A 22,341-nucleotide genomic window follows, 5' to 3' on the forward strand; every position below is an offset into this window, starting at 1 on the left:
GAACCTTTCTGTGTTCCTGGTGCTCAATGCAGAAGGATCCTATCAACATTTATGATGATTTTAATATCTTTCTTATAATTAACATGCTTCAGGGCAGGAGAAGTGATACAACTGGATTACAGTTACTTCATTTTTAAAATAATGTTGATGTCCATTTGCTGAACCCTATTCATTGCTTTTAGTACTGTTACAAATAAAATAGACTGGAAGGGGAGTGGTAGGATGAAAAGCCCTCCATAAAGGTGGCAGAAGGAAGTAAACTACCACTCCTGTACCTTCACGTGCCAGACACTGTGCTAGACACTAAACATTTGTCACTTCATCTAATCTAACAATTTTGTAAGCAGATACTAGTTACATTAACCACATTTTACAGCTATGAGGCTCACTAAAGGTAAGATACTTGTTTCACCTCCCACTGCTGGGGAGCAGCAGGGCCAGGATGTAAACACAGGTCCACTGCAGGGGCTGCCTCCTCACTAGCAGGGTGGGTCTCAGTAGCCAGCATGCTCTGTGGTGCAGGCCCAGGACAAGTGCTGAGTGGAGGTGGATTCTCTGATCATCCTACTGTCATCCTCTCATCTATGACATCTGCCAGAGAACACCATGAGAGTTTTGGGTTCTTTCTTTCTTTCTTTTTTGTCTTAAAACATAAGTTTAAAACATACAATTTTGATACTACTTCCCCAATAGAGTATTCCAAGACATAAAGAAGGAAGGAGATAAAAGCACACCAGTTGCTCAAAATTCTACAAAGAAAAGACACTGGTGTGTAACATCTGCAGCACTCATTTATGGAGTTACTATGGCATGCAGGCATGGAGCTATTATACATATGTTATTTATTCTTCATAACAACTCAATTGAGTAACTACTTTTATTCTCATCTCACACACGTCCAAACACAAGCTCAGAGAGGTTAAATAACCTGTCAAAGGTAACAGTGGCAAATTCAGGATTTGAATCCCATGATTTCTCTACTACCCCACACTCATAGGACCATCCATGGCCAGAGAAAAAACACTAAGCACTCTATGGATAGAGCCTCAACTCCATGTCACTCTTTCACCTTAAACAAACTGGGGTTACCCAATCAATAGTCTTACACACTCTCCATAGCATGTCATTGTGCAGTGGTCCAACTAGTAATAGCATTGATTATTTTTAAGTTAAGATTAGAAGAAGTTCTTAACCCATAATTTGGTAGAGGAAGAGAAATGATTTAGCAGAACCAAGTCAAGTGAAAGGAAAAATGTGTTATAAACAAACAGAGCTATGGGACAAAACCCCTCCACAATGAAGTCACACAAAACCACCCAGGTTATGTTTTTTTTTTTGTGGTACTGAGGCTCGAACTCAGGGCCTACATTTTGCCAGCCCTTTTCTTGTGAAGGGTTTTTTTTGAGATAGGGTCTCACGAACTATTTGCCCAGGATGGCTTTGAACCGTGATCCTCCTTATCTCTTCCTCCTGAGTAGCTAGGATTACAGGCATGAGTCACTGGCACCTGGTTCCCAGATTGTTTTGAGGCATCTCACTTGCATAAAGGAAGGCCTGATTTGGTTGAAGAGGGCTATTCCCAGCTGGGCCACTCACTGCTCCATCTCAGAACTAAGTTTTTCATTTCTCCGGTCCCGTTATGCTAACTGTGAAAGAAACAAAGAAAAAAACAAAACACCCCAAAAAAGCAAACAACAGTGCTTCATCTTCATCTCAAAAGTGTACAACATACAGGATAAGAGAACAGGCCCCTAAGGAGGATGCGTGGCTGGAGCTCAAAGCTGAATTTGTGTCCCTATCTACCCTAGGGGTCTTCACACTGCACTGGATGGCTACATTACTTACCTGTCCCTGGAACAGACTGAGCCAGTCAAGGGCAAACCCGCTTATCTTGTTTCTGGTCACATTCCCAGCAGCTAGCTAGCAGGGCCCAGGGGCAGAGGTTCACGAACAGTGGGGAGGGGGGGCGGGAATCTCTACACCCCTAAAACACTCTGCTTCTCATGTATCAGAGATAAGAAGAAAACATACACGTGCACGCACATAGGCAAGTCCTACAATGACGTGCAGCACTGCACACTAAAGGGAGGAAGTGTATAGCTGTGCTCAAGGTCAACTTCCATTCAGCTCTTCTTGGGTCGCTCAAGTTCAAATACAAAAGCTTTTGTGTCCATTTAATTAGTCCTGTGCAACCAGGTTACTTAAGCAACTCTGATAGCTCTTTTACATAAAACTAGAGAAAACAAACAGACCGTTTCATAGGATCTTTTCCTTCTATTGAAACATTTTGGTCACCAATGACAGAAAAATCAGGTGCTAGGCTACTGTGCTAACTTAAGCAATTATCCCCCTTACATACATGTTGCCTAGGATCCAATCCTGACTCTGTCACCTTAGAGTGTATAATCGTGGGCAAGTCATTCAGCTTCTCTCCCCCTTGGTCATTTTAATAAAGGACCTACCTTACAAGACTTTTGGGAACATTAAGTGACTTAATACATGTAAAGCATTTAGAACACTGCCTGGCACATAAAATGCATGATGTAAGCAGGCATTTACTAATGTTTTTATTTTTTCACATACAAGGGAAGAACCGGATTAGGTTCACTCCAGGTCCAAACCTATGGGTCTGCTTGCAGTAAAGTTGCAGGAGGCAATGAGAAACATGCTCTGCCGATTATTAAAGACCTTCTTGAAGCCAGCTTCTAATCTGTACAGCAACCACATAGAGAACCCCTGGAGGGGACAGCCAAGTCTCAACAAATGACAAATAAATGTCTGCCGTTAAAAGGAACATTAAATAGGAATGACAATGCCGCTAAACTTTTTCCATGCACAAGCTCAATTTAAAGCTTCCCTGAAGCACCTTGAAGATAATCTGCTCCATGGCTCTCATTCTGTAGAGATTCCGCAGATGAGAAAACTGAGCCAGCCACAGGATGGGGATTAAGTGACTTGCCCAAATCACATGATAAGTTAGTGTTAGAGCCAGAACTGCACCCGAGGTCTCCTAATTCATTTGCTGGTCTCCTTACTCGTCCCTTGTCACTGAACAAATCCTTTAGGCCACTCAGAATAGAGTCTATTCATCTATGTGAGATGCAAAACCTTCAGTGAGGACAACACGGAGAGTCAGTACAACCTCTTCACCTGGCTCGCACATTACCAGGTTAGGCTAGGAAAGCAATGTATTTTGTACCTCTGTACCCCAACTACAGAGCATATGGAAATCCTGGTCACTAATGAGTGTTACGGATTTCACAATATGTTCAGATCCCACACAACAGATGTGAGGATGAGTGAAATCACTTCTACCACAAACTTTGGCCTGATTAAAACACCAGAAGTCTAGAGCCATATAAAGAGACCTTTGAAAAGTTAGTTAGGTGGAGGCCAGTTTGCAAAAAAATAAATAAAAACCCTAGCTTGCTCACAGTTCCTTGCTTAAACATGGATCACAAAGAAATGAGCACAAACTGGGTGCTAGTGGCTCACACCTGTAATCCTACTACTTAAGAGGCTGAGATTGGGAGGATCATGGTTGGAGGCCAGACCCAGCAAATAGTTCCAGAGACCCTACCTCCAAAATAATCAGCACAAAATGGGCTGGAAGTGTGGCTCAAGGGGTAGAGCACCTGCTTTGCAAGCTCAAAACCCTGAGTTCAAACCCCAGTCTCCCCCTCCTCCCAGGAAAAAAAAAAAAGGAAAGAAAGAAAAAGAAAGAAGCACAAGACAGGACACAAGGCACACAGAACCCTTCTGACTTATCCTGAAAGGGAACATGCCGAGTGGTTAAGTCTATGGAAGAATCATCCTGGGAAGTGGAATTCATTCAAAGGAAAAAAGGGGACCCCAAAAGAGGGGGAAAACTGTGAAACAGCTTAATCTTACTCTAATTTACCAAGAGTTGAGACTCTAGGGAATAAGGACACTTATTTAAATAAGCCAGGAGTACAGAACCAAGAAAAGAGGTGAGAGGGGCGAGTATATTAAGCAAAAGAGAACCCAAGATCCCCTGGGGAAAATGTGCTGAATGATGAACTAACGTCATTCTGTACTCCTCTGCTAGATTCACACACCGGCTTTCACCCCAAATTAACCTACCTCTCCAGGGTGCTAATGAAGTTCCCCGTATCACAAGTGGGGCAGGTGTTGCAATTTTCTCTTTACAAATGGAAAACAGTGCCAAAGAGAGGCCCGGGCTGCGGGAAAAGGACCCAGGCTCTCCGCTTTCCATTCTGACCCTCAGGTCCACCAGGTCTCCTCACACCGGGAGCAGGAGTAATAAAGCAACCGACGCCTGACTCTACCTGATCTCGTCTGCTAATACTTCTTTAATTCTCCTAACGACCCTAAGAGGCGCGCACAGTTGTTATCACCCCGACTTGACAGAGGACAACACAAAGGCACAAAAGGGTTAAGGTATCTGTCCGGGGCAGTGGGCGGGGGGAGAGGAGGTTGACACGCTGACTCCGGCTGGGGACGCGGGGTCCGGTCCGCCCCCTCCCAAGGGGCGCTGGGCACTCGCGCCTGGGTCCCGGGGCTCAACCCCAGGTCTGGGGCCCGAGCCCAGGAGGTACCTGGGGGCTGTCCTGCAACGCTTCCTCCAGCAGGAGCTTGTCCACGGCAGGCATGGTGCGACGCGGCGGGGCCGAGGGTGACGGAAGGACGTGGGGCGGGAGGCACCACAGTCGAGGGCGCTCCGAGCTCAGGCGACTCAGCCGACGCTCCGCGCCCACTGCAGCCGCACGAGCACACGCCCCGCCAGTGGCCGCCGCCTGCCCGCGGGTCCCTCCTACTCCCAGCCCTGCCCTGCCCCCGGCCAAGCCAGATCAACAGGAAGTGTGGCGAGCTCCTGGCCGGCCACCGGAAGTGTGGCGGCCACGCTTCCGCCCGCTCCCACTCCTGGACCCCCACAGGCCAGCCCCGCTGCTGCGCGGACTCAGAGTGTTAGGTTCCGCGGTTAAGGTCAGTTTTCCCAATGCCTGTATCAGCAATGCATATATAAAGCCTCAGAAGGGGAACTCGAAGGTGGAAAGATAAGGTTTTATCTACTTGCAATTATGCAGAAAACCTTTGAGAGGAAGGAGATAAGAGTGAACAGATTTTGCTGCTGTCACTTGCTCCCTTTTCAGTTGCAAAGGACAACCCTTCACTTGTCACACCAATTTTGCTAAAACAGCTCTGAGGGCAAAGGGGTCACCTACGTCAAGGAAAAAAGTGGATACCTATGAATCACCTGTGATATTCAGAAACAACCGTTTTGGAAAGCACAGCTCTTTGATTTGGCCATATCATTAGGTCTTATCTTCCTGGTTTGTTATATGTCGTCATTTTGGAGAATTTTGTAATAATTTCAGAATTGGAGAGGTAGATAATCTAGTCCAGGTGGTCATTGAAAAATGAGAAAATGGACCCCAGAGAATGAAATGATTTTGTTAGGATATACCAAATAGGTGAAGAAGAGAAAAAAGGAAAGGGGTGAGGGAATACTGGTACAGGGAACGTGACATCGTTTTGAATTAAGGAAGCTATGGCAATCATTCAAGCAAGATTGTGAGGTCTGGGTCAAGGTCTAGGATAGTGTAGAAGTGATGAGAAGTAGCTGAAATCTGTTCTAAAAGTAGATCTGACAGGCTGCTGGATGTAAGGTATGAGAGAAATAGAGAGAGCAGATGGGAAATGGCCCTGTGACTTACTGAGCTGGGAAACCCCAGGGAAGATCTGGGTGGTGGTCGCAGCAACCTTCTGTTTGGCAGTGCATCCAGATGCCTTTCAGACTTCCGTGGAGGTGCTGCATGGGTAGTTGGATACCATTCTGGAGTTTGAAGGAGAGGGCTGAAGGTATAAATCTAGGAGTTCACCGGCATGCATATGGCATTTAAACCATCAGATGAGATTTCTTAGAGACTGTATCCAGACAGGAAAGAGGAGAGTTTAGAAGACTGAACCATATGCACAAGCTCCTACAGCCACTGAGGCAGGAAGAAACTCAATACACTAATGCACCATCCTAGAAGCCTTGTAAATAGGCAAGTTAGAAGCAATGTTATCCTAAAAGCCAATTGGGTAAAGTGTCTGAGAGAGAATCGTTCCACAATGTCAAAGCACCTAAGAGACCAAGTAAGAATAAGGACTGGGGATTAGACTTTGGCTTTGCTAATAGGAAGGTCACTGGTGAACTTGGACAAGAACAATTTCACTGGAAAGCAAAATAGTGTTTGTCCAAGAGCAGTGGAGGGAAGACAAATAAACCAATTCTTTGAAGAAGTTTCTCAGTCAAGGGAATGAGTGAAAGAGAAGTAAGTGAAGAGATGCTGAAATTTCTGGACTGCTTGCTTGTTTTGAGCTCGGAGGCACTGCAGCCTTCGAGTGTATTGTTTAACCCTTCTGAGCCTTGTTTTACTTCTCTGTGACGTGAGAATGAGAACACCCATCACAAGCTGTCCCCAGAGGCGCCACTCTGTGCATCCTGTATGAATCTGGACCTTGTCATTCTGCAATGACAGAACCTGGGAGGCCCCAGGGTCAGGAGACCATTTTTTCTTAGATTCTTTGTATACTAGTGAGAATGAGCCAGCAGAGTGGGGGAGAATTGACCATGAGGGAGAGGGAAGTGGCAATTGCAAAACCAAAAAGTCCTTGAGTAGACAAAAGGGAGTCAGACCCAAGTCTCCAGTGAGGGGATGGCCTTAGAAGCAGGGACAGTACATTCTCAGTGATGCATGTGACAATAGTTTGTTAGATTAAATGAAGGAGGATGAATTCTTTTCTGGTGGCTTTTATTTTTCCCAGTAAGATAGGAAGCCAGGCCATCAGCTCTAAGTAACGACATCTGAGGACAGAGGAGAAGGGATAAGATAGTCAGCCATCTTGGGGCACAGGCAGGTGAGGCATAAGGATTAGTGTTCCCACTTTACAGATGCTGCAGCTGAGGCACCAACAAATGATGTGACAGAGCCAGGTGTCAGGAGCACACTCAAAAGAAGGAAGACTGCTCCATTGGAAGTCACATCTGTTTGACCATGCCCTCCTCTCCTCTCTCCCAGGCTTACACATTGGGTTCAATGCACAATAAATGTTTTTCAAATAGCAGTCACGTAAATGATTGTTCCTGTCCCTCTCCTAAGATCCTGTGACTCAGGCTGTGTTTTCACCAACTGTATTTTCCTTTGATTTGCTTCGCTGCAGTCTCTGAGAAGGGTTGGTGTCTGAGACACCACTGTAGAGGTCAGTGAAAGCGGGGACAAGGAGGGGGAGACTTTCTCCATTTTTGAGTGTTCATCTTGTGACTGTCACCCAGCATGCAAATATGGGCTTGCCACTCTGCTGTTAAAAACCCTTGGGTGGTGCAGGCAAGGGGGAGAAATGACCCAAGCCTTGTATGCACATATGAATAAAAAAAAACCCTTGGGTGATAATAATGGCATAATAACAAAGAGATGCTTATTGAGCTGTCACCATAGGCATTATTTCACCTGCGTCAACGCTACTATTTGGATGTCTGTTCCTCCAAAATTCACTCCTTGGAATTTAATCCTCAATGCAGCAATATGAAGAGGTGGGGTCATTAGGGAGTAATAAGGTCACCTCCTAAGGTGAGGGCAGAGCTCTCAGGAATGGGGCTAGTGTCTCTATGAAAGGACTTGAAGGAGCCTGCTTGTCCCTTTGCCTTTCTTCCATGTGAGTTCATAGGCAGAAGGCGCCATCTATGGAGCAGAAAAACAAAATCTGCTACAGCCTGGATCTTGGGCTTCCCAGCCACCAGTGCTGTGAGAGAGAAATTCTAAAATTTCTATTGTCAATAAATTCCCAGGTCTACAGTGTTCTGTTATGGAAGCTGGAATGAACCAAGACTGTTGTCTCCTAAAATTTCACTCAGAATCTCATTAGTTATTTGCTGTTATAATCTCTAGTTTAAAGACAGGGAAACTGAGACCTTACTCAGTTCAGATGGGGAATTCACACGAGGTGGTCTGTCCCCCCTCACAGTTTCCTCCAGTGGTCCGGGATTCCTACAACATGAAGTCTGTCTTGCTCAGCAGGGCACACGTCCCCCTGTGTGATCCAATCCCTGATGAATGTTGTTGCTGTCATCTTCGCTATGACCTTTTTATTTGTTTTGAAACAGGACCTGGACATGTAGCCCAGGCTGGCTTTGAACTGGTGAACCTCCTACCACAGCCTCCCAGGTGCTGGGATTATAGACATGTATCACCATGCCCTGCCTACCATGACCTTCTGCCCACCTGCAGCCCAAAGTTCATCATGATCCTTGAAAATGCACCGTTTCCCTTCTCAGTACCTTTGCAGACTCCTCATTGAGGTCCATCCCCAGGAGCCTCTTACTTACATCTTCTGAAGCTCTGCTTAAATTCCCTCCTGTGAACAAGGAAACTCAATTCAACACACGTTCATGCAGCATGCACCTTGTCCAAGCATGGAGCTGGGCCCTGGATGTTTAATGCTGTGAAAGAGACAAAGGCCTCCTGCCTGCCAAGGAGCTTCTGATCCAAGGACAGCAGGCAAGGAGGACGTGAGTGTTCTCATGGGGACCATGGGCAGGATCCTCGGGGTGCCTGGTAGAGGAATCTCGGGCCAAGGTCATCATATCCTTCTGAGAAGCAGAACTGAGCGTGTGGAAGGAAGGCAGTCACCGTCCCATCAGTAGGTCCTGCTGGGAGCTGTTGCCACGTGCATTTGTGACCCTGTCTGCTGCTAATGACAAGCCATTACCACAGCAAGTACAGTGACTATTAGGGTTTTTGAGCAATGTTCCAAGAAGTAACAAATTTTCATAGGAAAATGAGTGCTTACAGTGGCAAGGTCAACAAGAGGATAGCATAGTGATACAGGTGTCCTGCCAGGAGGAAGTAAAGCCACACCATTCACACGCCATCCAGTGATGGCCACTGGCAGGAACCAGGGTTCCTAGGGTCACAAAGGGAACTGTCATCTATAACTATTGCTCCACTTAGTTCTCATTTATTAAACTATTTCATAAAATGCATATGATATGAGAAGCATATAAAGAATAGCTTGTGATATTGGGAATTCCTGAGATTTCTTGGGAATGCAGATTTCTTAATCCCAGGTCCCAAACATGAATATCTCTTGGGAGTTTAGAAACCCGGAAGGATAAGAAACACCTCTCTAAGTTGCCTGAACATAGTCTTTCCTCCACTGGCCTACAGGACTTATGCATGCTTTTATTAGCACTAGTGTCTTACTTTTGTGACCATCTTCCTGGACTCAACTGTGAGTCCCTAAATTTTAAGGTCTTTATGTGACTAAACCACCAGGGTTTGAACTCGGGCCCTCTGGCTTGCTAGGCAGGTGCTCCACTTCTTGAGCCATGCCCCCAAGCCCTTTTGGCTTTAGTTGTCTTTCAAATAGGGTCTCGTGTTTATTCACAAGCCGGCCTGGACTGAGATCCTTCTACTTAAGTTCCCCTCATAGCTGGGATGACAGGCAAAAGCTACCATGCCCAGCTTTTGCGCTGAGATGGGATTTACTAACTTTTTGTACAGGTTGGTCTTGAGCCATGATCCTCCTGGTCTCTGCCTCCTAAATAGCTGGGATTACAGGTGGGAACCACTGCTAATAAAATGCTTTATTTCTTTAGCATTACATGTTTAAGTTGAGAGGTACCCAGCATGGTTGTGGTTATACCTGTGACCTCTGCTACTCAGCAGACAGAGACAGGAGGATCTCAAGGCCAGCCAGGTCAAAGTTTGTGAGACCCTATCTCAAAAACAAAACAAAAGTAAAAAGGCTGGGGTGTGGCTCAAGTGGTAGAGCTCTATCCCCAGCACTGCCAAAAAATAAGTCCAGAGGTGATCAGTCTACGTCCACCTTGGCCCTCTCCTGTGTTCCTCACAGATTCCTTCTATCCTGTGCTCCAGCTTCCCTTCCCTTAGTCACTCCATGGCTCAAGATGGCTGCTGGCCTTCCAGTCATTAAGCTGACATTCCAACTAGCAGATGGGAGAAAGCAAAAGAATGCATTTCCACGAGAAATCACACATAGTCCTTCTGCTTACATCCCATCCCATAACCCAGAGCTTTGTCATATGACCACACAGCTACAAGGAAGGCTGGAAAGATGGTCTTTTTCCAGGCTCAGTGTACCCAGTGTATTTGAGTGAACTCGAGTATTGTCCCAATTGCTGGCAAGATTATAAAACAGTGCAACTAACTGTAGAAAATAGTTTGTCAGCTCCTCAAAAAGTTAAACATAAGTTAGCATGTGATTCAACAAATCCCTTCCAGTGTAGACCCAAGAGAATTGAAAACATCCATCCGCACAAAAATTTGAATGTTTGTAGCAGCATTATTCATAATAGCCAAAACAACACCCTAAATGTCCATCAATGTCCATACATAAGCGAGATAGGATATTATGGTATACCCAGACATCGGTATACGGCTTGACACTGGCAGGAACAACCACTTCCATGTGCCACAGTGTGGATGGAACCTTGCTGAGAGAAAGTCAGACCCAGGAGTGTGCACAGAGTATGACTCCAGCTGCGTCCAGAAGAAGCAAAGACACAGGACTGGGAAGGAAAAAGGTCCTTGTGGGGAGCTGAATGGGGCAGAGGGAGCTGGGTTTCTTTTGGGGGTAATGACATGTTCTGGAATTAAATATTGGTGAGGTTTCTCAACCTGTGAGTCAACTGACAATCAAAGAATTGTACACTTCAAAGAGGTTAATTTTATGAGAAGTGAATTATAGCTTAAAAAACCCCTAAAATTAATATAAAAAACTAAGAGTTCACTTATTGGGGAAAAAAAAGGAGGGAATAACATTTGGGGCCAGTGTGTCAGTCAGGAGAGATTCTCTTTAGAATATATTTAATGAAATGGAAGGAAAAAGGTAAATGATAAAGATGGTAAAAGTAGTAAAAAAGAAGCGAGACTGGGAAAAGTTTAGGGAACCTCGTTCTCAAGTCCCGAGGCCTCTGGCTCCGTTTTTATCACCTTCTTGGGACTCTTGCTGGGAAGTAAAACTTTACTTTCCATTTGAACTCATAAAACAAGACAAAGTTCAGGAAAATAATGTTTCAATCACAAGGTCAGTGCCTTTGAACTTCTGCAAAATTAGCAACTGGACCCTCTGCTGCCAGCAACTTTTTTTTTTTTTTTGGCATTGCTGTGGGTTGAACTCAGGTGCCCTACCATTTGAGCCATTCCACCAGCCCTTTTTTTTGTGTCAGGTATTTTTGAGATAGGGTTTCTTGAACTATTTGCCTGGGCTGGCTTCGAAGTGTAGTCCTCTTGATCTCTGCCTTCCTGAGTAGCTAGGATTACATGTGTGAGCCACAGGTGCCCAGCCTAGCTTGTTTTTAAGATAGGGTCTCACTAACTTTTGCCTGAGCTGGCTTGAACCTTGATCCTCCTACCTCCACCTTTCAAGTAGCATAGGGATTACAGGCATGCACCACCACACCCAGCTTCTTTCTTTTCTCCATCCATTCTCCAACCTTCTTTGCCCTATGGAAGTTTTTGTTCTGGCAAACATGAGCTGTTTGCATTTCTCCCTCACCCTGTTCTCTGTTCATTCCCAGTCTCTGTTGTTGGAGGGCTGCCTCCTTCTTCAAGCCTGCCTTCACTGTCTCACAAAGACTGTGACACTTCTCCCCTGTGTTTCCTGCCCTCCAATGCACCCCGTGACCATCACACATTGCATCGCCATTGCTTGTTGTCTGTCCCTCATAAACATAAGTTCCTGGAAGACAGGGAATGTTTCCGTTCTTTCTGAATTCCTAGGGTCCAGCCTGGTAAATGACAGCTTGCTCAATGAAGTACTCAGCAGTGGTATGCAGCCACAAGCACCAGCACACAGTAGGTACTCATTCACTGAGTCTTTCCAAGACGGTGACCTAGTGGCCACCTTGGAATGAGACCTGTGCCATGCCAGGGCTTTCCTCCAGTGACTGTTTCCCAAGTGTCTACTGCAGGCCACGACTGATGTCAGGAGCTGGAACACAGTGGACAGCAAGACAGCCAGGGTCCCTTCCTGGTAGGAACTTGCTTTCTAGCTGCTTCTCCGTAAATGTCACTTTGCTTCTCACTGTGCCTTCCACAGGTAACTGAATCGAGTCATGCATATTTTAAGACTTGGTTTCCACCTTCTGCTCGGGGTTGTCTTTCTCTGCTCCATTCTCAGGTGGCAGGAGATTGAAGCTTGATGCTGCAACCACTGCAGAGACCTCATGGAATGCCATGGTGTCAGCCCCTCGGCCCCTGCACCAGCTGCTGCCCCAGGACTTGTCACTGCACTCTCCCAGACGGATTCCCTAAGACTGCCCCATTGGATCTCTTCTCCTCACCTGACCAATTCGCTCACAAACTTAGGTTTATTTCCTTGTCACACCTGCCATTTCTCCTTGTCGTCTTAACTACAGGTTGGAATGCAGTTGGTGACAGAGCTTAGCTCAGGCTACCTGGAGAAAAGAGAATTGTTGTTCAATGCTTGGGGTTTTGGTGACGTGTCACTTCCTTCTCCACCCTCACCCCATCAACCCTCTGCCCTCTCGTCTTTACAGGGCCCTTCAATAGTGAAGCCTATGGCCAAGGCTCCTTTAAAGAGAAAGCACCCTTGCTCACACCTGGCATACTCTTCCCAAGGTTCTCTCAGCTGGGATGCCATGTTTTCAAGTTTAACGTGGCTGAGAGAAGCAAAGTCATTTTAGAAACTACTTATGCTCTCAAGGATAGAGTTGTAGAAGTGTTCTAAGTGAAGAAGTTGTATAAGGGTCCTAATTAATCATGAGAGGGTACTGGGATCTGAACTCAGGGCCTTGGGCTTGCTAGACAGGTACTCTTCAGTTTGAGCCACACCTCCACCCCTTATTGCTTTTGTTCTTTTTCAGAGAGGGTCTCATACATTTTGCCCAGGGCCAGCCTTGGACCGTGACCCCACTACCTATGACTTCTATGTAGCAGAGATTATAGACATGGATCCCCTCACCTAACTTATTTTTGAGACAGGGTCTCCTTGTAAACTTTGCCCAGGCTGCTCTTGAATTATGATCCTCCCATCTGCCCTCCTGGTAGCTGGGTTTACAGGTGGTAGCTAGTGCACTAGGCCCTTTGTTAAGTGCTGGGCACTGTTGAATGATTTGGATCCCTTCAGGGTATGTGAAAGGCAGAAGTGATCATGTCCACCGCCTCGACCACTCACTGGATGTAGCTCTTGTAATGATTCCAGTGATCTTGGACAGACTGGCAACCAGAGGGGGTCACTGGGTCTCATTCCCAATCCACGAGCAGGTCTTCCTGGACTTCCTGTTCCTGTGTGAAGTGCTGTGAAATCATGACACAGACGTCTACTGGAGGACTCGGTCCTTAGTCATAGCATATTGGGTCACTCTACTCAAAAGAAAGGTCACTGAAACTTAAATAAGGCTGATGGGCTTGTCCATCTCTCCTTGAAAATTGTTCCATACCAACTGTGCCATCAAACACAGCACTTTGGGATGCTTGGGCTACGAGGAGCAGACCAGGCAGCAATCACCTATAGTGATAATGGCCATAAGTAAAGGCCTAGTCTATTTTAATTGTTCTGGTACATGCTCTATACCAAATAATTGATGTCAACAGCTCTGCAAGATATGTGTTGTTGTTATTATCATGTACATTATGAAACAGAGGCTCACATAGATACTGTGGAGGTGGAATTGGGGTTTGAACCAGATATTTGGGCTCTAATGCAATATGTTTTGCCCATCACCCTGCATGGCCTCTGTACTCCCAAAATGTGAGCCTACCAGATCTTGCTTCCTGGGATACTAGATTACTGAATCCATGTCTGATAGTTAGAAAGACATGTCCTGGCCCTGCTGTGCCAGGGAACAATTAAAATGTGTCATGGAGGACTTTCTTGTGAACAGATTTCTTTGAGCTAGTGTTTTTAGGAATAGGGTATTTTCCCTTATGGTTCAATTGTCAATTTGTTATTCAAAAACGTTTTTGAGGAAGGTCAGAAAATCTTGGGAGGAAAAATGTCTTTGTTTTTCTTGGCCTTATTAAACAGATTAGACAGACAGAACTAGTTCTATTCTTGATGTGTCAAGGCTGTTTTTATGCGCCTGAGTTGAGACTCCCATGTGGCTAGTGTCAACTCTGGAGCTCCGTTGAGACCAGTACAAAGGGCTTTTTTTTCTTTTCTGTTAACTGGCATGAACTACTTCCCTTTTGTCTGCTTTGAGAAATGTCACAGTCATCCCTCAAACCCCTGACACATCACCTTGGAAATTGTCCCTGACCCCAAAGTGGGATGCTTCTCATCTGAGCTCCACGCAGCCCTCTGCGTCCCTCCCTGTGGCTCACTTCAGGTTTGCAGGTCGGTGTCCGTGTGCTGGGCAGGCCGCCATCTGTTTACTGTGCGTCTCCACACTGATGTTGAATGGATGAGTGTGTGTGCCATAGACGACGGAATTCATTGCTCCTCTGTGTGACTGGAAGGTCATCTTTAAGATCAGAGTGGAATGCAGAGATCATTTTCACAAATGCCTGTCATGTTAAATATGAATTTTGGGTGTTTCACTCTCCATTCTTCAAATCTGACACTGGCTGTATGATTTCTGTGTGCCTGTGTCATTGTGACCGACTCCAAAGTCAAGGCCAAGGTCATTTTGGCTGCGGGCAACCTACCCAGCTCTGCTTGGGCTAGGAGACTCCTTTCAACCCCACCCTCACTCCTCACCTACTCTTCTCCCCAAGCCAACTCAAGAAGTGAGTTTCTTCAGCCACTGGCTTTTTACAGAGAGGTCAGCCCGTCAGAGTACCCTCTTCAGGGGGGCTCAGTGTCACCGTGCCAGGGACCTGGCCACAGCATCAGTTCTCAGGGGATCTGCAAGTAAAGCTCTGTGGCAGGAGAGGAAGGCTTCCCTGTGCTCCTCCCCAGGGGCTAGGAAAGGAGTCAACCTTGGACCAATTGATCATCACCGGCTGTGTGTTTAGCGTGTCAACAGCAAAGACGACAGTGAAGGACAGGAGGAGCGCAGGAGGGTCAATGAAGAGGGTAAAGGAAGGTGAATATGGCTGATGTACTTTCTATACATTTATGAATATGGAATGTGGAGATCTGTCAAAGTCACCTTAAGAAGAGGAATGGGGTAGGAGGGAGAATAATGACGGGAATGAACCAAACCCAGGTACAATATATGCATATGTGGAAATGTCACAGTAACACCCCCTGTATAGCTTTCATATACTAATAAAAGTGGTTTTTTAAGTGATGATGAAGGGTTGGTGTGGTGGCTCACACCCATAATCCTAGCTAGTTGGCAGGGAAAGCTCTGGAGGATTGAGGTTCCAGGCCAGCCTAGGGGAAAAGTTATCAAGACCTCATGTCAACCAATAAGCCAAGCGTGGTGGTGTGCTCCTATCATCCCAGCTACGTGGAGGCCATGGGTAGGAGGATTGTGGTCTGAGGCCAGCCCAGGCAAAACTATGAGACCCTACTTGGAAAATAACTACAGCAAAACAGGGCTGGGGTCATGGCTCAAGTGCTAGAGTGCCTGCATAGCAAGCATAAGGCCCTGAGTTCAAATTCCAGTACCACCAAAAAAAAATAAAGTGAGGATGACACATGCTTAATTAAAAAATAAGAATTAAATTAAATGCATGGGAAGGATTGTTTCATATCAGCATACAGTACGGCAAAAGGGGAGGAGGACAGGCAATATTAACATATTTAATTTTCTAGATTATAGATTCCAAATATGACTCATCTGAACCTTTGAGGGAAGGGTTTTTTTTTTTCTTTATGTACAAAATATTACAAAACACTTTCACTGGGATGCAGAAAAGCCCAATACAGTATTAGGATTTGGTTGAGCTGTGAGTAACAAAGTTCCCCACCCCAACTCCAGAATTGGGAGTTTAGGGTTGACATGGTAACTTTTCTCCATGACATCTTCAGGGATTTCTACTTTATCATGATGCTCCACCATATTTAGCTTCTGCAGGCCAAAGAGGGCTGCTGAGCTCCAGCCATTGGATCTATACTCCAGGCAGTCAAAAGTATAAAGAAGCCAAGAAGAGATAGTAAATGCTATTTGTCAGCTCACTGAAGTCTTCTTCCTTCCTCCCTCCCTCTCCCCACCTTCCTTCCTTCCTTCTTTTTTCCATGATCTTACACATACTAGGAAAGTACTTTACCACTAAGCCACACAATACCCAGTTATATCCCATTGGCCAGAACTAAGTCACATAGCTGCAAAGAAGGCAAAGGAATTTGATTTTTTTCTATCTTTCTTTCTTTCTTTCTAGCTATCTTTCTTTCTTTTGTTGGAACTGAGGGGTTTGAACTCAGGGCTGCAAAGCAGGAACCTGAGGCACCACACCTCCAGTCCATTTTGCTCTGGTTATTTTGGAGCTAGGGTCTTGTGAACTATTTTGCCTGGGCTGGCCTTAATTCTTGATCCTCCTGATCTCAGCCTCCCGAGTAGCTAGGATTACAGAGCAAGCCAGCTATGCCCAGTGGAATTTGATCTTTATTCTACATTGCCACATGCCCAGCCCAAACCATAAGTTTTATTAAGTAGAGGAAAGGAAAAATGAATGTTGCCATACAAATCCATCTACATCTTCTCATGAAATGATTGCAGTCAGGGAAAGCCAGTGCGGTTCCTGAAACCTCGTTCTATTCTTTTTAATTTTTTTATTTTTATGATTCTGAGAATTGAACCCAAGACTGTGTGCAACACTTGAGCTAGAGCTACACCCCAGCCCTTTTGTTTTTCTTTAATTTTGTTTTTGAGACAAAGTCTCACATTACCTTTTGCCCATGCTGGTCTTGAACTTTCAATCCTCCTGCCTCCACCTCCCCAGGAGCTGGGATTACAGGCATGCAGCACTGTGCCTGCTTATCTTCCTTTTAATCAGTAACAGTAGGGTCTGGCACTACCCTCAGCATCCTGACACCATCAGCAGATGTAGATATTGGACACACAAAGACAAATAACTACCAGTCCCTCTCCAAACGGAAATGGTGCTTTGTGTGCCGTGAAGAGGGTCCCAAGCGCTCCTGGGCGTGCGTGCAGGGATGGTCCACAGGGGATGGTGTCTGAAGGCCTCGTGGAGAACAACTTTTTATTTTTGGTGTTATTTTGGGGGGATGGAGCGGGCCATACTGGAATTTAACTCAAGGCCTTGTGTTTACTAGGCAAATACTCTCCCACCCGAGCCACTTTGCCAACCTCTTTTGCTTTAGTTTTTGAGATAGGGTCTTATGTTTTTGCCTGGGTCTGGCCTCCGACTGCAATTCTACCATCTCTGCTTCCTGAGTCATTGGGATTACAGTCATGCTTTACCATGCCCAGCCAGAACAACTTTTTTTTTTTTATTCATACGTGCATACAAGGCTTGGGTCATTTCTCCCCCCTGCCCCCACCCCCTCCCTTACCACCCACTCCGCCCCCTCCCTCTCCCCCCCACCCCCTCAATACCCGGCAGAAACTATTTTGCCCTTATTTCTAATTTTGTTGTAGAGAGAGTATAAGCAATAATAGGAAGGAACAAGGGTTTTTGCTGGTTAAGGATAGCTATACAGGGCATTGACTCACATTGATTTCCTGTGCGTGGGTGTTACCTTCTAGATTAATTCTTTTTGATCTCACCTTTTCTCTAGTTCCTGATCCCCTTTTCCTATTGGCCTCAGTTGCTTTTAAGGTATCTGCTTTAGTTTCTCTGCGTTAAGGGCAACAAATGCTAGCTAATTTTTTAGGTGTCTTACCTATCCTCACCCCTCCCTTGTGTGCTCTCGCTTTTATCCTGTGCTCAAAGTCCAATCCCCTTGTTGTGTTTGCCCTTGATCTAATGTCCACATGTGAGTGAGAACATACGATTTTTGGTCTTTTGGGCCAGGCTAACCTCACTCAGAATGATGTTCTCCAATTCCATCCATTTACCAGCGAATGATAACATTTTGTTCTTCTTCATGGCTGCATAAAATTCCATTGTGTATAGATACCACATTTTCTTAATCCATTCGTCAATTGTGGGGCATCTTGGCTGAAGAACAACTTCTGTTGTACAGGGGATCTTTGGTGGATGAAGAACAGATACAAGCCAAGAATCCATTGCTGGGGATTCCCAGCTATTGGCAAGAGACTCTTGACTCTATTGAGTGGGTTCAGGCAAAGAACTGGGGAGAAGTGGAGAGGGAAAGTCCTTTGCTCCCCCCACTTCTGTGCACCCAAGCATCCCGGAAAAAAAGAATACAACACTAAGCTTTTCCCTTAGTTTCGAAGATGCAATGTGGCTAGAGTTACACCAAGTTCAAGTTTTTCCTCTGAAATACTGGGTACTTTCTTGTGCTGAAGAACAAATCTAGCATAATGTGTGTGGGGGGTCTCTTTTAGAAACAAATTAAAAATATCGGACTGTGCAATTAGCCGAATATGCGTGATATAACGTTTGTCCTCAAATGATTAAAAAAAAACCCTCATTGACAGTAACCAGGCTCCTCCTGGAGAAAAGCATTACTGATGGCAGTAAAACTGACCCCACCTAGGTCATTGTCACAGCAGGGAATGAGAGTAAAGTGGTTTCAAAATCCCACGCTGTCATTGTGGAAGGAACTCAGACATTCTCCCTGGTGGGAGAGGTTGGTTTCCTTAGCTACCCAGCTCTTTTTCATGGGCACACGCGGTCATGTTCTACACGGCAGCACGAAAAGTATAAAATTACTTTGTTTTCTACCTTGCAGCAGCGTACATACCTTCTAATCTAAGTTCACGTGTACTGCCTGAGAAAATGGAAGAGTTGAGTCACTAGTGTGTTGATTAGGCTTTCATTGTGCTGCTAGACAACTGGTTTTTTTGGGGAGAGGGAACGAGGGGGGGGGCTGGTGGTACAGAGGTTTGAACTCAGGGTCTTATGCATGCTAGGAGGTGCTCTTTCTCTTTAGCCACAGCCCTTTGCATTTACTTTGTTTTTCAAATAGGGTCTTGTGCTAACTATTCACAGGCTGGCCTCTCTGACCACAATCCTCCTACTGAGTATCTGGGATTACGGGTGCGCACCATTGTACCTGGCTCCTAGATGACAGTTTAAATGGCACTGACAGCAAAATTACAAAAACATGTCAACACTAGATTCAACGTAATGTGAAGACATTCCTTTCTATAAGAACACAGAGTAACTTCAGTATGCTAAAACCTAGCCAGTCAACCACTGAAGCACTGCTGAGTTTGTGATATTCCCCTCCTGAGGTTGTGATGGAGCGTTGTGATGGAGTGGATGCACTCTGGGCATGGGAAAGAAGCAAGGTCCATTCTTTAAAGCGTGCTACTCACAACTGTAAAATAAAATTATGCAAAAGTCACACTTAAGTGGCTTTGCAACACCGTGGAGAGGTTTTCTCTTTTTAAAATGCTAATGAACTTGAGTGGTTCATTTTGAAACAATATCTCTTCATTATTGCAGGGAGAGGCCATAAAAGTTCCACAGGCAATAAATATCTTTGACTTGTAAAACTTCTTGTTGCCCAGTGGGATTGGGTTCTAGATGGCTTAATGCTTTTTCTCCATCTTTTTACTTTTGGTTTAATTTCCTCTCACTTTTGTATTTTTGAGTGAAGAGCTCTCATTTCAGAAGTCAGATACAGTTTCTGTCTCTCTCTCTCTCTCTCTCTTTTTTGATTTTGTACCCTGGAAACTTTTGGTTTTGATTTTGAAGACCCCATCAATCTGGGAGGTTCTTCTCTTGAGCCCTGCCTTGCTTTCTGGTATAAGAGGTTGTAAGATGGCTGACTCAGGTAGTATGAGGGGCTGCCTTGCATGAAACATGAAGATCCTGGGTTTGAATACTGCCAATGCTTCTTTCTAGCTGTATGGCTTTGATTAAGTTACTCACCTACTCTGTGACTGTGTGGTCTCACTGCAAAATGCAGATAATGAGAACACCTAGCTCATGAGGTGGTTGAGAGGGTCTACAGATCACCTAGCACATAGTGGCTGCAGAGTGCTATCATCATTATTGCATCAAATTGCCCAACAAGATATGTGTGTTTGTTGCAAATGATTCCTGAAAGCTTTTGGGTTTTTTGTCTGCTTGATAGTACTGGATTTGAACTTGCTGGGGAAGCACCATGCTCCCAGGTGTGAGTGTTCTTGAGGATGATGTGTTCTGAAGTGGAGAGTCCACTTATGGAAGCTGATGGCTCTTGTTTGACATTCAGCATTGCATGTTCTAAATTTGTGACTTAAGGCAAACTCTGGAGCCTCCCAAGCTTTGGTTCTCTCAGGTGTGAAGTGTGTGGGGGACGGGGAGCTGGGTAATTTGTCATTTGTTCATTTAATAAATTTTGCTGAGCACCTGACATTCATCTCTGAAATCTCCATTGCCAGGATCGCAGAGGTCCTTGACCCAAAAGAGCTCAGGGAAGGAATGAACAGACAAGACACATATCAAGAGGGCCAGCAGGCTGATGACCAAACTGGCAAATTTTTTATTTTTGCATCAGGCTTATAAGCAGTACAAAGTAGGAAGTTATACAATGCAAGGAAGTTTCTATGCCTGGGAAACAATGCCCTCCACCTGAAAACAATGTTCTTGCTCCAATCTCCTAGGTTTCATAAATGAAACCTGGAACCTCCTGTTTTCACCTGGTTTCACATACACAAAACCCGGGCCTGGTTGCCAAGGGCATGTGCCCTGTTCCTGACCTTTCATAAACAAATACCTTCAGGTTAATGTTTCTTTTCTCCAGACAAAGGGAGCCACTCCATGTTCCCTCAGAACTCCAGTGAGAGATGTGGTGCACCTGCAGTCCCTGACCTTGTCAGGATCCTGCTAAGCCACAACGACCTTGTCAGATTGCAGCTCATGGCTCCCAACATCTCCCCCTTTCTTGTATTTTAAGTGGACATGGTGGAGCTCCACTCTGAGCTGGAAGATCTGGGACATTCCAAATCTTTAGAAGACTGGGAACAAATAGAACACAATGAGCAAGAGAATAATGGTCCCCATCAATATTGAGAAAGAGTGTCTGAAAATGTTAAAGGGATTAAATCCTTGTAATGCATTTAGTACTCTATTTGCTACTTCCCCTGGGCAGATAATGGACAATTTGCTATTTTGGATATCCAAGATTTCTTTATGCAAAGCCATCAAGTCTATGCTTAAACCTGTATGGGACCAAACTCCCTGTAGATGATGTTTCATGTGCTCCCAATCCCAATGAGAATCATTGTAAGGTTTAGAGGTAACACATATCCATTGGAAAGATGCATGACACCTTAATGATGCCTATTTTTTCCCCTCTTTTATATATATGAAGTAGGACTTATAAGAGAGAAAGGAAAGTCTACAGCTAGAAAAGAGCAGTGGAGCCTGGAAATTGGTAGGTAGCTGCCTGCTCAGGTGAAGGCTGGGGTTTTTATGGATGTCCCAGCTCTGAGTTAGGTGGGTTTTACTCACTGGCTGTGGATTTGTGGGCTTTCTCAGGTGAACTGGTTTGGTTTGAACCTTTATTGGGGGAAGGGAAACAATCTACAGAGCATTTTGCTCATCAGCCCTGTGGCAGATCAGACCCTGTATCTTTCTTTAGGATGCAGAAATTCAGTTTATAACTCCCTCTCAGGGTGCAGGAATGCAGGCCTATAGCTCCTCAGGATGCAGGAATGATATGGCTCTCCAGGGGGGATGGGCTACCCATTCATCAGCCTTAGGTCTCCAGGCCCAAGAAATCCCTGCTCTGAGACAAGCACCCAATTGCTGTTGGGGAGAGGGGCGATGACTCATCTAGCTGCTTCATGCTGACAGTGGAGTGATGTGATGGGGGGATAAAGGAGGGAGTACTTGTCTCAGGGGTTGACCCATGTAGTCTCCAGGGGCCCCTGGCAGAAGGGGATGGAGGGCTCATGTGTAGGCAGAGGTGAGTACTCCTTGACTAAGAGCTGGAATTTGATCCATTGGACCTGTTGAGATATGAATCTGGAGAGAGCATTTATTATACAAGGGCCAAATAGGAGTATTAGCAGGAGCATAAAAAAATGGTCTGGCAAGGGCTGCATATCTAGGGATCTAAATTCTGTACAATCCTGTAACTCCCAAGAAAGCTCTAAGCTGCTTTATGGTATGGGGGAGTGGGAAATGGAGGATTGGGTGGATTTGCTCACAACTCAGGGAGTGAGCCTGTTCCTTTAAGACCACACCTAGGTAAGTGACCTGTGGAGTTGAGCTTTTTTCTTAGAGATTCTGTATCCCCGGGAGGCCAGAAATTATAAAAGAGACTCAGTCGCCCTGCAGATGAGGGGCTCTGTGGCTCTGCACAGAAGTACGTCATGAAGAAGAGTGGCCTCTGGGTAGTGCCAATCTAAGA

At 45.4% G+C, this 22,341-nt stretch overlaps 1 protein-coding gene across 7 annotated transcripts in view; it reads right to left on the reverse strand.

Annotated features, from left to right (window-relative positions):
* Appl2 (adaptor protein, phosphotyrosine interacting with PH domain and leucine zipper 2) overlaps nucleotides 1–4,813 on the reverse strand; it is a 50,738-nt gene extending 45,925 nt beyond the window's left edge. For 2 of the 7 annotated variants that reach the window (XM_074084283.1, XM_074084289.1), the window contains exon 1: nucleotides 4,581–4,810. In XM_074084283.1, the coding sequence (XP_073940384.1) occupies nucleotides 4,581–4,634 (54 nt within the window). In that variant the 5' untranslated portion in view covers nucleotides 4,635–4,810. Of the gene's footprint in view, nucleotides 1–4,580 lie in introns of all 7 variants that reach the window. The other 5 variants (XM_074084286.1, XM_074084288.1, XM_074084284.1 and 2 more) reach the window with 4 other exon arrangements.
* Nucleotides 4,814–22,341: the final 17,528 nt, after the last annotated feature.

The sequence above is a fragment of the Castor canadensis genome, chromosome 8, assembly GCF_047511655.1.
Source record: "Castor canadensis chromosome 8, mCasCan1.hap1v2, whole genome shotgun sequence".
NCBI lineage: Eukaryota > Metazoa > Chordata > Mammalia > Rodentia > Castoridae > Castor > Castor canadensis.